The sequence below is a fragment of the Gopherus flavomarginatus genome, chromosome 15, assembly GCF_025201925.1.
Source record: "Gopherus flavomarginatus isolate rGopFla2 chromosome 15, rGopFla2.mat.asm, whole genome shotgun sequence".
NCBI lineage: Eukaryota > Metazoa > Chordata > Testudines > Testudinidae > Gopherus > Gopherus flavomarginatus.
In genome coordinates, this window is record NC_066631.1 from 26,065,800 (window position 1) to 26,079,816 (window position 14,017).

At 45.7% G+C, this 14,017-nt stretch overlaps 1 protein-coding gene across 1 annotated transcript in view; it reads right to left on the reverse strand.

The window, feature by feature from the left end:
- Positions 1 to 2,312: 2,312 nt before the first annotated feature.
- HIP1R (huntingtin interacting protein 1 related) overlaps positions 2,313 to 14,017 on the reverse strand; it is a 56,272-nt gene continuing 44,567 nt past the window's right edge. The window contains exons 20-32 of the mRNA XM_050924295.1: positions 13,462 to 13,548; positions 12,373 to 12,480; positions 10,833 to 10,969; positions 8,908 to 9,018; positions 8,597 to 8,655; positions 8,125 to 8,155; positions 7,931 to 7,993; positions 7,165 to 7,265; positions 6,282 to 6,387; positions 5,217 to 5,340; positions 4,184 to 4,245; positions 3,378 to 3,581; positions 2,313 to 2,677 (exon numbers count right to left, since the gene is read on the reverse strand). Coding sequence (XP_050780252.1) covers positions 2,630 to 2,677; positions 3,378 to 3,581; positions 4,184 to 4,245; positions 5,217 to 5,340; positions 6,282 to 6,387; positions 7,165 to 7,265; positions 7,931 to 7,993; positions 8,125 to 8,155; positions 8,597 to 8,655; positions 8,908 to 9,018; positions 10,833 to 10,969; positions 12,373 to 12,480; positions 13,462 to 13,548 — 1,241 coding nt within the window. The 3' untranslated portion in view covers positions 2,313 to 2,629. The remainder of the gene's footprint in view (positions 2,678 to 3,377; positions 3,582 to 4,183; positions 4,246 to 5,216; positions 5,341 to 6,281; positions 6,388 to 7,164; positions 7,266 to 7,930; positions 7,994 to 8,124; positions 8,156 to 8,596; positions 8,656 to 8,907; positions 9,019 to 10,832; positions 10,970 to 12,372; positions 12,481 to 13,461; positions 13,549 to 14,017) is intronic.

The window sequence follows — 14,017 nt, forward strand, 5'->3', positions numbered from 1 at the left end:
AGGAGATGTGTCCAGTTAGGAAAGGCAAGGAAATGAGCTAGCTCAAGCAAGTATCAGCTGCTCCGTCCTGGTGCTGCCTCACCTCCACCCAGACAAAAGTTCAGGGCAAGGCAAGGCAGAGACTGATACTTATCTGGGGGACTGGGATGTGCTAGTCTCTTTTGAGGGATATGAATATTTACTAAACATTAATGGTTGTTTAGGTGCATGTGATCAGGAGCGGGCTTTCTGTGCAAACCAGACAGTCCCAACCAGCTGCAGTGTTTTAAGAAGGGCCAATTGCCATTTCCAACGCTAAAAATAATTGAACAGAGGGGGGAAAAGTGTGAACAAAAACTTGGTATTCAAGAATACTTCCTTAATCATAAACCCCATCCAAAACTTAGCTGTTATCTGCATTAACTTGACTCATTCGCAGAACCTGCCCCTTTGTTAAAACGGTTCCCTCTTACCTGCCACAATTTATAATAGAGATATATTAGATTGAGGAACACATTTTATTGCTTGTTTGAGATTTACAAAAGAGTACAAAACCAAGCTTTCCTGCTACTAAAATATAACAAACAGATTTCAGTATAAAAACAGTTACAAGTCTTCAGTTCTCCTTTTGCTGTGAGAGTTCCAGCATGTAGTCTTGCTTCACACTGAAAAGTTGATAGCAAGCAACTGTTGTAGACTACATGTCAGTACTACCTTTAGAAGTGACTTGTGGTGTGGTTGTCTACATGGACATACCTTCAATTAACTGGGGTAGGGTGCAGTGACAGGCCTAGTTGTCACCTGGATTCACTTCAGTTATCAGAAATCTGACCATTCAGAACCAAGATTTCTGATAACTGAAGTCTTGAAGTGACAAAACTCACTATCCTGGAAGTAAAAAGTGGTTTCAGAAGACAGAGCAGCCAACATTTTCAACCTGGGGTGTATTGCTGCATAAATTAACAGCATTTGAAATGCTGAGTACAGGGCTTAAATCCTCATTGAGTATTTCCTGGAGCTCTTCTCCAGCTGAATTTAAGCTCTGATATTGAGACAATTCATTTGACTAAAAATAGACTCCTGCTGTATGTTAGTCAATGAATAGTCAAGGTCCAGACTCCAGAGAAACACTTTTTCACACTGCAGTAACCATAAGTAAAGATTTCAGGGTCTGTTCAAAAGTGTCTAGCAGTCCACATTTGGTTAGTGGTTTGCCTACTGACTCCCCCTGCAGTACACTATCAGACCATGATATTGCCTGTGCCATGCTCTCAGCAGGGGAGGAGGCGAAGTACCAAATCACTGGTGTGGGGGGAAAAAAGGCCGGTGCATGGCTCTATGCTGCTGATCAAACAATGCATGAAGACAACCACACTTCCAGTTTAGAAGCCTGATGTGGCAATGTGCCAGTGACCTCTCCCCCACAGTAGAGAACAAACAGGATGGGAAGTGGGAGTTGAAGCCTGTTCTAGGCTCTCCCTAAGCATTCTGTACTGAAGAGCAGTCACATATTCCTATATACATCACTTCCTAGTGCCAGGGAGACACTGCAGTCTAAAACATTTCCCACCAGTGCAGCACTGGGCTAGGGCATGAGACCCAGGACCTGAAACTGACTTCACAAAAGAGATCTACAATGCGCTATAGTGAACCTGACTATGGTCCATAAACACCAAGAAAGGCAAAATATATATATTATTTAAATAAAATGTTCTCAAAACTAAATGTTACTAGGAACTCAGGGGAAGGAATTTTTATTGTATTTAAACCAACAGTGTCTCTTTAAATTAACATCTTCCCAAAATTTCTTATTGCTGCAGACTTTCTACCAATAATTATTACATTGATATTGTACACCAAGCGTGCTTACTTCTGATAATTATCCTAACTATAAACAGTGAAACTATTCCCCTGACCTTGATCCATTAATAAGAAAAAAGTTTGCACCCTTATTGCCATCATATAGATTAACTAGTTCTCCCCTGTATAAGCCCTGTTCCTTTAAAAACATTGACAGTTTAAAAACTAAATGATGCCTCTTCCTTTGAGTACTTACTCATGCAGAGACATCCATTACCCTTTCCCAACCTGCCACATTGTTAAAGCAAACGGCTGCAAGAAAAGAGCAACTTCCTACTTTAAAAACATTTCACATTTCCTTAAAGTTTGTGCACTACAGTAGTGAGCTACACCTACATTTACTTAAGATTCCTATTGCTGATAAATTAAAAAAAAATCAACTAGGAGAGCTGCTCCAATCGCTTTCTGTATAACTGATGTGCCACATGACATCGTTAGCATTGCTTTAGTAAACGACAGTAACTGTAAAGTGTAAAGTCATGTTATTCTTCACATGTGGCAGTCAGGAGAACCAGCCGATCAACAACAGCCTGCCAGCTTGAAGGCAATTCTCGGGTTAATCCAGTTAGTATCTGTTTAAAACACAGATAAAACAGCTTTGGAATGCCTACATCATGGTACGTGGAGCTCTTCCTAGACTCCCTGTGAGGGGAAACATGGTGCCTGCACCGTCCGAGCCTAGCAGGAATCCTAGCCCTCGCCACCAAGATGAAGTGTACTGCAGCTGGAAGGCGAATGCAGCAGCCCACGCCTCCTCTTCCTTTTGTGCTGAATCAACTTCTGCATCCCCCTAGAAATTTACAATGTGGGCCTGAAAAATGCCATCGTGCTGCTCCAGCTAAAAATGCAATGTGGAAAAAAAACATTAATCAGTTCCATTGGTAAAAGGCATCATCATCACCAGTGCGAATGGCAACCACCACAGCTGGGTCCTTTCGCCAAAGCAATAGTGAAAGAGCTGTCAACATGCACTCCTGCCCCATTCTCTGAACCGCAATAACCATCATCACAAAGGGAACTCTCTGCCCTTTGTCTGAAACTTGACTGTAGGTTGTGTGGGGCAGGGACCTACCTACTTCCATCTCTAAGACCCACCTAGCCCACCTCTGCACTAGGTATAAATAATCATTCACTGGTCTCCCAGAGGGCAGGTGCACTGCTGCTTCATTTCTCCCGCGTCAGAATTCCTGGCTAGGTGGCAGGACTGACAGAGGCAAATTGAGACAGACAGACAGACACACACACACACACACACAGAGGCCTTTATTTGTATGAATCCCACCGGTTTATGGATTGAAGTGCATTGGGGACTATTCATGCTGAAAGCACTGAGGGCATGCAGCAGACAGGGTGTTGGACTGGGCTCAGCTCTGGGAACTGCAATTCCCATGTTCTAATTCCAGCTCTGCCACTGACTCGCTGTGTAGCCGCAAGCCCGTTGCTTCCTTTGGCTGTGTCTTGTCAAACAAGGATAAATAAGACATAGCAACCACCAGGGGTGTTTAGTTAGCTGAAGGGGAATGGATCAGAGCGAATACCTCACAGTCCTGTTTTAAGGGGTAGGCAGGTTTCTGAGCCAGTGGTGGCTTCTTCAAGATGCTCCGCCTTGGCACCACAGCTGGTTTCCCCTCCCCCTCATCTGGGTCTTCATACACTCCAGCCAAAGCATAATGCTTCTTCCTCAGCTCGCCGAGACGAATTCGCTCGTTCTCCAACTTCTTCTCTAGTTCCAGCACCTTCACCTGCATAACAAGAAGCCCTTTACTCTCTAACCCCAAGTGCTGGGTGCACCCTACTATGATCCCTCTAGTCAGGCAACAGCAGTCAGAGACAGAGACCATTCTCCCATCACATTATGGTTTATGACGCTCTCGATGTTCTTTTCCAGGTCTGTAGTGGGGCCTAAAGCTCTTAACAGTATCACAGGGATCTCCTACCCTAGAAATGCAGCCACTTCTGGGGTAGAAAGTGGCAGCTATTCTGCACCAGGATCACCATACAACAAGGTTAACCTAGAGTAAGCTTTAGGAGGGGATGTGATGAAGACATTTCTGCTGTTGAACCACAAGCTGAATTTTAGGCAGCTTCAGTGTCCCATCCAAATTCAATCTTGGCTAATACATTCTGCTATATATGCCTATTCTAGGAGACTGAACTCTTTGGCAACAAGGTCAGTTATGTCCTGTTTTATTGCTGAAGACTGGATACACAACACTGTCTGCTTAAATCCATACCAGAGATTCTCAGAGACTAGTTCCGAGAGGATGGCTGGGAGCACCCTGTTTGCTAGATCAGTAAAACAAACCTAACCCTGTTTACCTATTCTGAGCAAGGGGTGGCATACCTGCGTCTCCATTTCTTCCTTCTTCAGTTTGATTAGCGACATGCCAGAGAAGTCCATAGTATCTTGTGGGAGGAGAGAGAGGGGGGGTGTTATCCTGTAGCTTACAAGGATCATGTCCCAACAACGATACAGAACAGAGCCAGCTGGACACATTCCCCACCTGTTTGGACTGAGTGAGTGTATGTGCTAGTGTAACCCACTGGTGAGTGTGTTACTGACCCTTTCTCTGTGCCCAATCCACAGCTGATGCAAGTATGTCTCAACCCCAGGCGCAGAGCCATGATGACTTGAACTAGATCAATCTCTAGCAGCTCACACTTTTAGCTTTGGAGTTTGATCCCCAATGTGTCAGCCAGGATGGCTGCTGTCACACTAGTTCCCTGGAAGGGACCCAAATATTTATGGGAAAAGACTGAAAAGTTTGATCCTGTAACAGCTACTTTTCTCCTAGTCCCTGTGGAAGTTATTAGAAATCACATCCTATATTGTGTCTCCATTATGGAATATTTCACATTAAATGAATGCTAAACTATCCCAAAAATTATTTTAAAAAGTTCAATCACTGAAATGTTTTAAGGAACAATTGCAGCTGGTAGTTGGTGTGAGACTGCAGGATAACGATACTCATCTCCTCCTGGCTGCATTGCAATTTGGGCCTGTAATTCACAGTCAGTAGTTCAGGCCTGCCTGAATGTTTGGTGCCTAGACAAAGCCCTTAAGATGGCCCTGCGGAGGCTGTAGTAAGAGCAATGGTGTAGAATCGATGGATGGTAAAAATGACTGAATGAGTTTCCCAAACAGAGGCATAGGTCTCTACAAGCCAAGAGCCAAAAACCCCAGAATGTGGGAATCCCATAGCACTTAACACTGATCCACCTTTATATTTTCCTCCCACCAGCCCTGTACGTGTGCTTAGCAGAAAGCGTATAAATTATCTGCTCATTTGAAATGCACATGAACTGACACTTGCAGTCAATGTGAGAGTCATATATATTTCTGCACTTAAATCCCCAAGGCTCTGTTTACACCTCACCTTTGTCTTCAATCTGCTCTTGTCCGGACTTAGTGGAAGCCACAACATTGGCAGCCATTTCATTTACATTGCGTGAGCACTCCTGGAGCTTGCCCAGGTTCCTGCTGTTCTTATCGGCTTTCACCTGCAAAGATCAACCCAGTGTTTTCAGAGTTACTTAGACACGATGGAAATGCAAAGAGATGCCAGTTTTTTGTATATATGCAAACATGCTTCCAAATGCGTGTGTGAATGGAAACCTGAACTCTTTAGATTCTACTCAGAACTAAATAAGACGCAGCTAAGCTGCGGAAATGGAAAAGGGGCAAGACATCATTTGCTTTTGTTTGAAAGACTCTGGTTATTTTTAAGAGACACTGCATCAAGCAGGCTGGGCCCAACCTCTAGGTTTTGTTTTTAAAAGGTTATTAGAAATTGTTTTTTTATGTTGTTAATTTGAAGATTACTGCAGCAGCATGCTGCTAGTCCATGAGAACCTGAAGATGAAATGTACTAGAAGCAAGTGTGAAATTGACTAGTTGATTTTCATTGTCTAATGTGACCAAAATAAGTGAACTAACAAAGCATAAGTGGTGAAAAATAAAAACATGCTTTTAACATACTTTTAGTTTTAATCAACTGACGTCACAACACAGATAAAATAACCCAATATCCATCTACCTATCAATCATTTTTAACCTTTCAAAACCTCTTTTGTCCATATACATTGGCAAGCTGGCAGAAAATGGAATATATATAATCTCCAGCACAGATGTCTACAGTTATTTATTCTGGGGTTTTGTGTTAGTATCAGAACTCTTGCTACAGAGTCAGCTCGAAAGGAGAGGCAAGAAGGTTTTGTATCCTCTTTTCAGAGGTCAGCCCTTCTGGAGATGAAGGATTCAACATCTCACTTTAAACAAAAACATGAAGTAATAATTCCTCTCCAAAAGGGAGTTTTGCTTAGCCTGCACTGATTCTGACAGGGAGCAAGACCCCCACACATTGTGTCCCCACCAGAACAACAGAGGAGATACCTGTCACAGCTTTCACCTCTTTTTTACGCATTTCTGTTCGAAAGTTTACCTTGGATGCAGCCACCAACTGGGCTGTGCTGGCTGCAATCTCATGGGAGCAGACGATCAGTTCTTCATATTTGCCCGTTTGCAGAACCACTCTGTCTGCAGATTCTCTAGAATATAGATCAACAGTGAAGTTTGATCAGAGAAGCCTGACATAAATTTAAAGTAGGGAAGTACAAAGCTATTTATCCTTCAGACTCTGCCTGTGGCTTTAAATAATTGCCTGCAAAGCTTTTCTTTGAAAGGGTTCGTGTATAGAGGAAACATGCTAAAACCTCAGAGTCTAGAAGTACTTGAAGGGTGTAAAAACCAAGGAGGAAGGGGATGATTAGAATGGTCCTAGATTCAGGCTATCAGAAAACAAAACTTCCTTGCTGTGAAATGTATTAGGCTGTAGAATATTCTCCCACAGACGCAATCCTACCATTCACGCTGGTCAGAATGGAGCTCAGACTCCTGGCAGGACTGAGCCCTACATTATTACCACTATTTCAATCGGGGTAACACCCAAAATGTATTCAATATTTGCTAACAAGAGGAAGCAAAAATCCTTCTTCTGGGACAAACCTTACAATCTAACATATGTATTATTAGGGGTCGACGACAAGGGGAAGGTGGGGCAGCAGACAGGGAAACAACAGTAGCTGTTAAATTGATTGAGGGGCTTGGATCTAGAGAACTGGGATCCTACCGTATATAGTCTATTTAGTCAGCTCTAAATTCAGTTGCTAGGAAACTGGAGTGCACATTGGTTACAGGTTACAGCATATACAGGGGTTCTGTACACCCATAGTGCAGCACATACTGAAGGAAACCTCCTGTGCAGTGCCTGAGAAACATTTCCAATCTGTGACTATTTAAAACCGACAGGCATCGCAGATACCTACACGAGCTGTGTGGCTCCCCATCCCACAGCTTTGGAGGCAGAGATCAAGCCTTCCGTCCAACGGGAGTTCTTAGCATAAAATTCTTGTGTTGTTGCTGCCCCCTGTTGTCACGAAAATGTTAGGTTGCATTTAATAGGACACACTTTGCATCAGTTTCTAAATAAGCAATCATCATATCAAAATAGATGTCACATTTTCAAATTGTTCTTAAAAGTTTCAGCTCCCTTGAATATACCATACACAGCATGTCCCAGGGCACCGTGGTCAAACAAACTTATGCGACCCAAAACATAGAACATGCAGGTGAAATTTTCCCAAAAACATGAGGTGCCTAAATCCATATCCAGGCACCTACCCAGAAGTGGCTCAATTTGCAGAAGTGCTGTGCCCAAAGTCAGTGGGAGCTGCAGGCTCGCCACATCTCTGACAAATCAGGTCACATTCACTTAAATGCCTAAATCTATAATTCTAGGCCCCCCCAGGACTGAAAATTTTGACTTCAGTTTAAAATAGACTGGATTGAGTCGTCATCATCCTCTGTACATTGACCAGGCTTGTTAAGATGAGCGCAAACATCTCCTATAAGCACAGGTTATGGATGCCTTTTTCAATAAACACCCCACGTTTCATAGTGTGCAGTCTGTTTAGAAACTGTGACGTTAGGTTAATGTTTGCCCAAGTCGAGCAATTTTTGAAAAAAATTCCTCCAATATTTCATGTCAACCCACAAAGAAGAGTGGCTGTATGATCCCAAAGTGAGCCTTACCCTTCCACTTTCGACAATCTCCTTCTGTAGGTTGGTGGATGTCATTACGAGAAGCCTAATTGCCTGAAACAAATCAAAGCAGACTCCATTGTTTTACAAGGATTTTATAAAGAGCGATTGCTCAGCCAAGAATTTTAAGTTACACCACATATTTCCAGGAATTGTAATGTAGGTTTAATATCAGAAGTACCGACCTTCATCAGATCAGTGCAGGAGTTCAAAATTCTGTTGGAAACAAGGACAAAATATTTAGCAAGTTTGACTGAAGGAACATCTTCCGTGTGATTAAAATAAAATGGAAATTAAACCAGATCAAGGGGAACCTGGTTTGAGGGAGCCTAGAAAACAGCTTCAAATCAGATGCAGCAATGTACAGTACGTGTAGTTTTCCAGTAAAATACATTTTAGCCCAGCATGTTATATTGGGGACATGCTTTTTCCCCACTCTGCACGAGATAACATTTTGCTTGAACATAAGAAATCCAACAGTGCTGCTGTTGGTGATGGTACAAGGCACATGAAAGGCAGGCTTGTCAACAGAGACACCACTACACAGACGGCTTCATTTGAAGAGAGCTATGTCCTCATTAATAGCTCTTCCCCTCAAAAAGAGAAACTCCAGATCCCATACGTGCTAACTCTCCTTAGTTGATGCTTTTTACTCACCTCTCGTTCACTTCCAGTTTAACGCCAGAGCTTTTATTTCGGGCCTGATTCATCATCTCCTGTTGAGAAGACAGGAAGAGGTGGTTAAAAACTGCCACTTGATTGGCCGTGGTAGGAAAAATAAAGGAAGAGGGTTTCCTTTCATGAGATCCTGTCAAATGAACTGACGTGGTCAGGTCTGAGAATTCTGGATCCCTGTCTGCCTCGGGGGCCTTGACTCAGAGTGTGACAGACACGCAGCTCTATTGGGACTCAGGCCAGGATTTCCGATTTTTCTCTGCTAGACACAGAGTCCACAGTCTTCACCTCACCTCTATCCTTCTGACAGCATCTTCAATAGCTGCTGAGGTGGAGGACATTTCCTTATCAACCATATCGCCCAGCTCTTCTTGCTTGATGTCTAAGCTTTTAGGTCTCAACTCCTGGCAAAGGGAAGAAAGCAACGAGCCAGTGTGAAATCAGGTGCCAGGATAAAAACTTTCCCAAAGATTTCAAACAAACAACTAGCAAGAATCTCTCTTTGGCCTGGAAAGAGCAAAACCCCAAGAACAAAACTCTCCACAGCGATGAAGAGCTGGGGATGATCCAGATGAACCAGAGTCTAGCAGTAAATATATCAGAGGAATCTCAGAGAGGGTCAAAGGGTCATAAAGGAAGTTTGATTTTTCATTTAAAGAAAACACTCCAAAAACAGGGACAGACCTGCACTCAGCCAACAGGAGTGCTGCGGTAGCTTTTCAGAGCACGCGGAAGGCAGAATTGCTCATTGTACTATAAGTTAGTAGCATATTACTGTATAATGCTAGTGGCAATTTTGGGGCAGGAGGGTGTATGTGGGTTTGCAAATTTTTCACTGTTTCAGGGAGCCACTTACTGGGCTAAAATAACCTGATCTGGTCTAAGGGTATTTCCACTGAAATGCTACCCACAATCATGTTATTTCAACCCCTATAAATGGCTCCTGGAATTAAAATAAAGCACATGGGGAATTTAAAAAAAAATCAAATACAAAAATTGAGATATTGGACTTTGATCAAGTTCCTGCAGAACCCAAATGTACAGGAGAGAGAGATTCAAATTAGATCTTAGGTCAGGATTGTCCCCCAATCTGCACTTGTACAGCCCCCAGCACAACGGAGCCTGCTCCTACATAAGGAAGGTGGGTGCTACAAAAATACAAATAGAATTAATGTGTCAAGGCTCCAGGCTCTCAGCGATGCCTTCCCCAACATTACGTTCATTTGAAGTTTGTTTTTTGAATCTAAAAAGAAAAATATAGTCATTTGTTCCACATTAATAGCTAGATAAGATCATAAAGAATGAGACATGAAATCAATTCCAAAAGAAAGTTTCCTTTTTCCAGCCGGGGCTTGGAATGCTGGACAATAATTCAATACACACTTGGCTTTTAAAGTGTTACCAAATACAAACACAGAACTCCTGCTCCGTGACTGCAACAAAAATAAATGAAAGGGGGTTTAAACACAGAGCAAGAAGAAAGCGGTGACGGACTAAGGGAGTAAGGGAGGTTGGAATACATCACAGCTCTGGATTTATGGTGCAGAGTAGCGAGGAGGGAGGGGCAGCCATGGATGGAAGAGAAGCAAGTCCCTCATGCTAGCGCTCACCACAGCGAATGCATAATTGCCTGCCAGTCTAAGACACAATGGTGGGATCCTTTGGGGGCCGGCTGGTGGCACCAAGAGCAAATGCCCATCAGGATGAGACTTGAGGAGGGAGATGTTCTGGGACCTGGAATAGTCATTTCTGAAGAAGGTAAAAATGCCAAGTCTAAAACTCAAGCCAGTCCCCAGCCTCAGCTATAACAAGCTGGAACTTTCCCGCAACAGAAAAAAGTGAAAGGTGTTAAGCTCCTGGCTGCTAAGCACTAATCTGCACTCATCGCTAGCCAGAAGAAGCCACATCCCTGCAGAGCAACGGCTTAACTTTGCTGCTATAAATAGAAGCCAGGAAACCACCTGGGTCTGCCATGCAAGTCAACAATGGCAGAGGAAGCCATGGGGCGCCACTTGCGGACGCTATTTCGTTTCCATCTGAATCATCTGAACGTCCTCCTACTTGCATGTCTCGGCCCCAGTGGGTCAAATCCTTTCCTGGTGTGGCTCCTCTGGATTGGATGGAGTTACACTCAGGGTGGATTTGTCCCAAGACGATGTGTGTCTAAGATGAAGTGCTCCTCCACGAGTGTATCCCCACTCTGAGGATCGCCCCCTACCTGGCCCAGTTGAAGGATGCCCTGTAGAGTTCTCCTCACGTCCTCCAGGTTTGCCTGTCTCAGCAACTGCTTATCCTTCAGCTCGTTCAGATACCCCAGACTCTGATGCCCACAGTCCCTGCAGGTTTCAGTTAATTCTGACAGGAGAAAGAATCTCAGTTACGGCAAAGGATTAAAAAATATGCAGGCAGTTTGTTTCCTTTGCATGAGGGGTGTATGGTCTAGTGGTCCAAGCACAGGACTGGGGGCCAGGCGGTCCTGAGTTCTAATCCTCACATTGACACACTGACTCCCTCTGTGGCTTCTTCCTCAGACACGCTGGGTGGGTTAAGCAACATTTGTAAAATGCTTTGAAGAGTGTGATCTTAGTGCCAAGTATTACAGTGGAGAAGAGAAAATAAACAACAGGAAAAACCACTAGCCCTAGGAGAGAGTCAGGTGAACAAACAAGGTGAGGCAGGAAATAGGGAGGTAGTGTGGTCTAGTAGCCAGAGCACTGGACTGGTGCTTGGAAGACATGGGTGGCTGTGCCACTAACTCGCTGTGTGTCCTTCGGCAAGTCACATTGTCTCTCTGGGTCTGTTTTCTTGTCCACTCTTTGTCCATCTTGTCTAATTCAAAAGGAAGCTCTCTGGGGCAGGGACTCTCTCACTACACGTTTGCACAGTGCAGTGCTGATATAGCTAGGTGCTATAGTCATACAAAATAAGGGACAGCCTGCTTCAGGGAAGGCTTTGCATTTATCCCTGGCAAAGAAGGAAGATTGCCCGTAACATTCAATTAGTGCAAGTCTGGACAACAGAAAGGAAGATCTGCTGAAGCCTGCACCACATTTAGTAACCGTAGAGAGGCACTTAGTCAGAGCTGCTCTCCCCAGCCCTAACCACTACGTAGTGAGTCACTCAAAACCCCTCCAGCAGACACGAACCGTCCTGCTCATCATCAGATGTGCCCCTCACCGTGCTAGGGCTGCAGCGGCACAAGAAAGTACCGGCTGCACGTGCACATCCTCTTTCCATCAGCCAGGTACCGATAGCAACAGTGGGCCCTGCCACACTGCCGCATTCCATGTGGGTTGCGGGGGGCCCAGAGGCACATGGGGAGTGAGTTGTTTTCAAACCTGCACCAACCTCTGGCATCTGCTGATTAAGTGAAGCTGGAAATCTGGGCAGGTGTTGAGAGCAGAGGAGAGCCCGTGAACTTGTCACTACAAGGCATTAGATATCTTAGCTGGTTGGGTCTCAGTTCAGTGTCTGCATCACACAAGCTACCAGCACCTTTGGCACTAAAGGACACTAGAGGGCACCAGGCTGGCAGAGAGACCAAGGCCTGACTGGAAGTCCCCTGTTCCCACTAGGGCAATCTCACACAGCAGGCTGAAGGCACCTCAGCAGGGCAGTGAGGGGATCCTGCACTGGCCCAGGCTACACCGTGGCTGCCCTGGGAGTAAACAGGACACAGGGCTGCCTGCCTGGTGCCAGTCCTAACTGCGCCAGGGTTTTTGAAAGCACCTGAAGCAGGTTTTGGGTTCGTTACTCACTGTCGGCATGGTCAGTGGGTGCCATGTGGGACGTGGCACTGCCATTCACGATGGTGTCGGCGGTCAAGTGAGCAAACTGGGCCAGGGCCGCCACCAACCCAGTGGCATCTATAGAAACAAAGAGAGACAGGCTGCAGGGTGAGCACTGGACACCGATGCTCTCACGCAAAGGTCCCTGCACCAGCGAAACATTTCAGGGATCATTCTAGGTGGGAAGTTGCCTGCTTGCTGGCCATCGGCTCGCCCTTCTCCTCTCCTACACCAAGCGTTTGTCAGCGACCCCCAGAGCAGTGTCCGAAGCACCAATGCTCAGAGCTGGGACACATGGGGAATCGGTAACTGCCTGACGAGCGCAGAGCAGTCCACGCACAGTCCTGGGAGCCAGGACTCCTGTACCCTAGTCCGAGCTCCAGCACTGACTCCTGGGTGACCCTGCGTAAAATCACCCTGGCCAGCCTTGATATCAGGCTCCTGTTCGTGCAGAGGCCAAAGGGATGTCTGCACCTAAGTCACTCGGCTCCCTTCGGAAATCCCACCCGTGGGAGCCTAAATATGAATTTAGGAGGCTGAACAATTTTGGCCTTAATCCCTCCAAGTCTCAGCGTCCTCCAATCTGGGAACACTAATCCTTAGCTCCCAGACAGAGAGGTTGGGACTTGAATACCCTGAACACAAGAAAAGCCTCATTCGTTAATTCATGTGCATGTATTAAAATGCGCCTGTTAGAGCTCTGGACTCGCAGAAATGACAGCGCAGGGCCATCACATCCCACACTCCCCAACCCACCCACAACCAGAAAGTTTCCAGCGCTCGCAATGACCAACTCCCCCACCTCCTCCCTCCCAGGCAGGGAGCCCAGCCTCTCAGCACTCCAGGGTATTGAACATGGCCCGTCACCATGCGATTTATTTCTTTATTTACACACCACGGATTTCACAGACACATTAAGCACACAGAACTGTTCAGGTCTGGACCAAATTGCAGCGACCCCGCCCACACTTCCTCGTCTGCCCATTTCAGACATGCTCTCCTGCTGGACTGGCCTCGCTGCCAGCTTCCGATCCAGACTCACAGCCCAGGCACCTTTACCTGTCATGTTGGTCACATACTGCCCGTGCCCATTCTCCAAGGAGTTCACAGACTCCAGGGCTGCCTGCGCCCGGCTGATGAGGTAATCTGCAAAGACACCAAGGGTCAAGTGAAGGTGAGGAGGGGATTACGTGGGACATGGGCCTGAACAAGGCCACGTACCTGTCTAAACAGCCCAAAGCTCTGGAGGGTCTGGATGTTGCAGCGAGGCGCCCATCAGGAGAATTAACCTGTTCCTGGCTTTACGGGCCATGCTGTCCTAGTTTGACTGCTTTAGTAAGAGAATACCTCCAAGTACTGAGCAAGGAGTCGCCATCCAACCGGGGGCCTTTTGAGTGCTACACTTACTTTGAGATGCCTCCTGTTTATGAAGCCCAACACTCCTTCAGCCATGACCAAGCTGCTGCTGACCTGAGCCCCCTGGTTCAGAAAGCCCTGCAGCAATTCGGCACGAAGAACCATTTCCAGACCTGCATCTGAGCCCGGCATCTAAACCTGGACACCCACAAGGGCACAGAAATCAGCGCTAACAAGCTGTTCTGCCACGGCTCGGCTG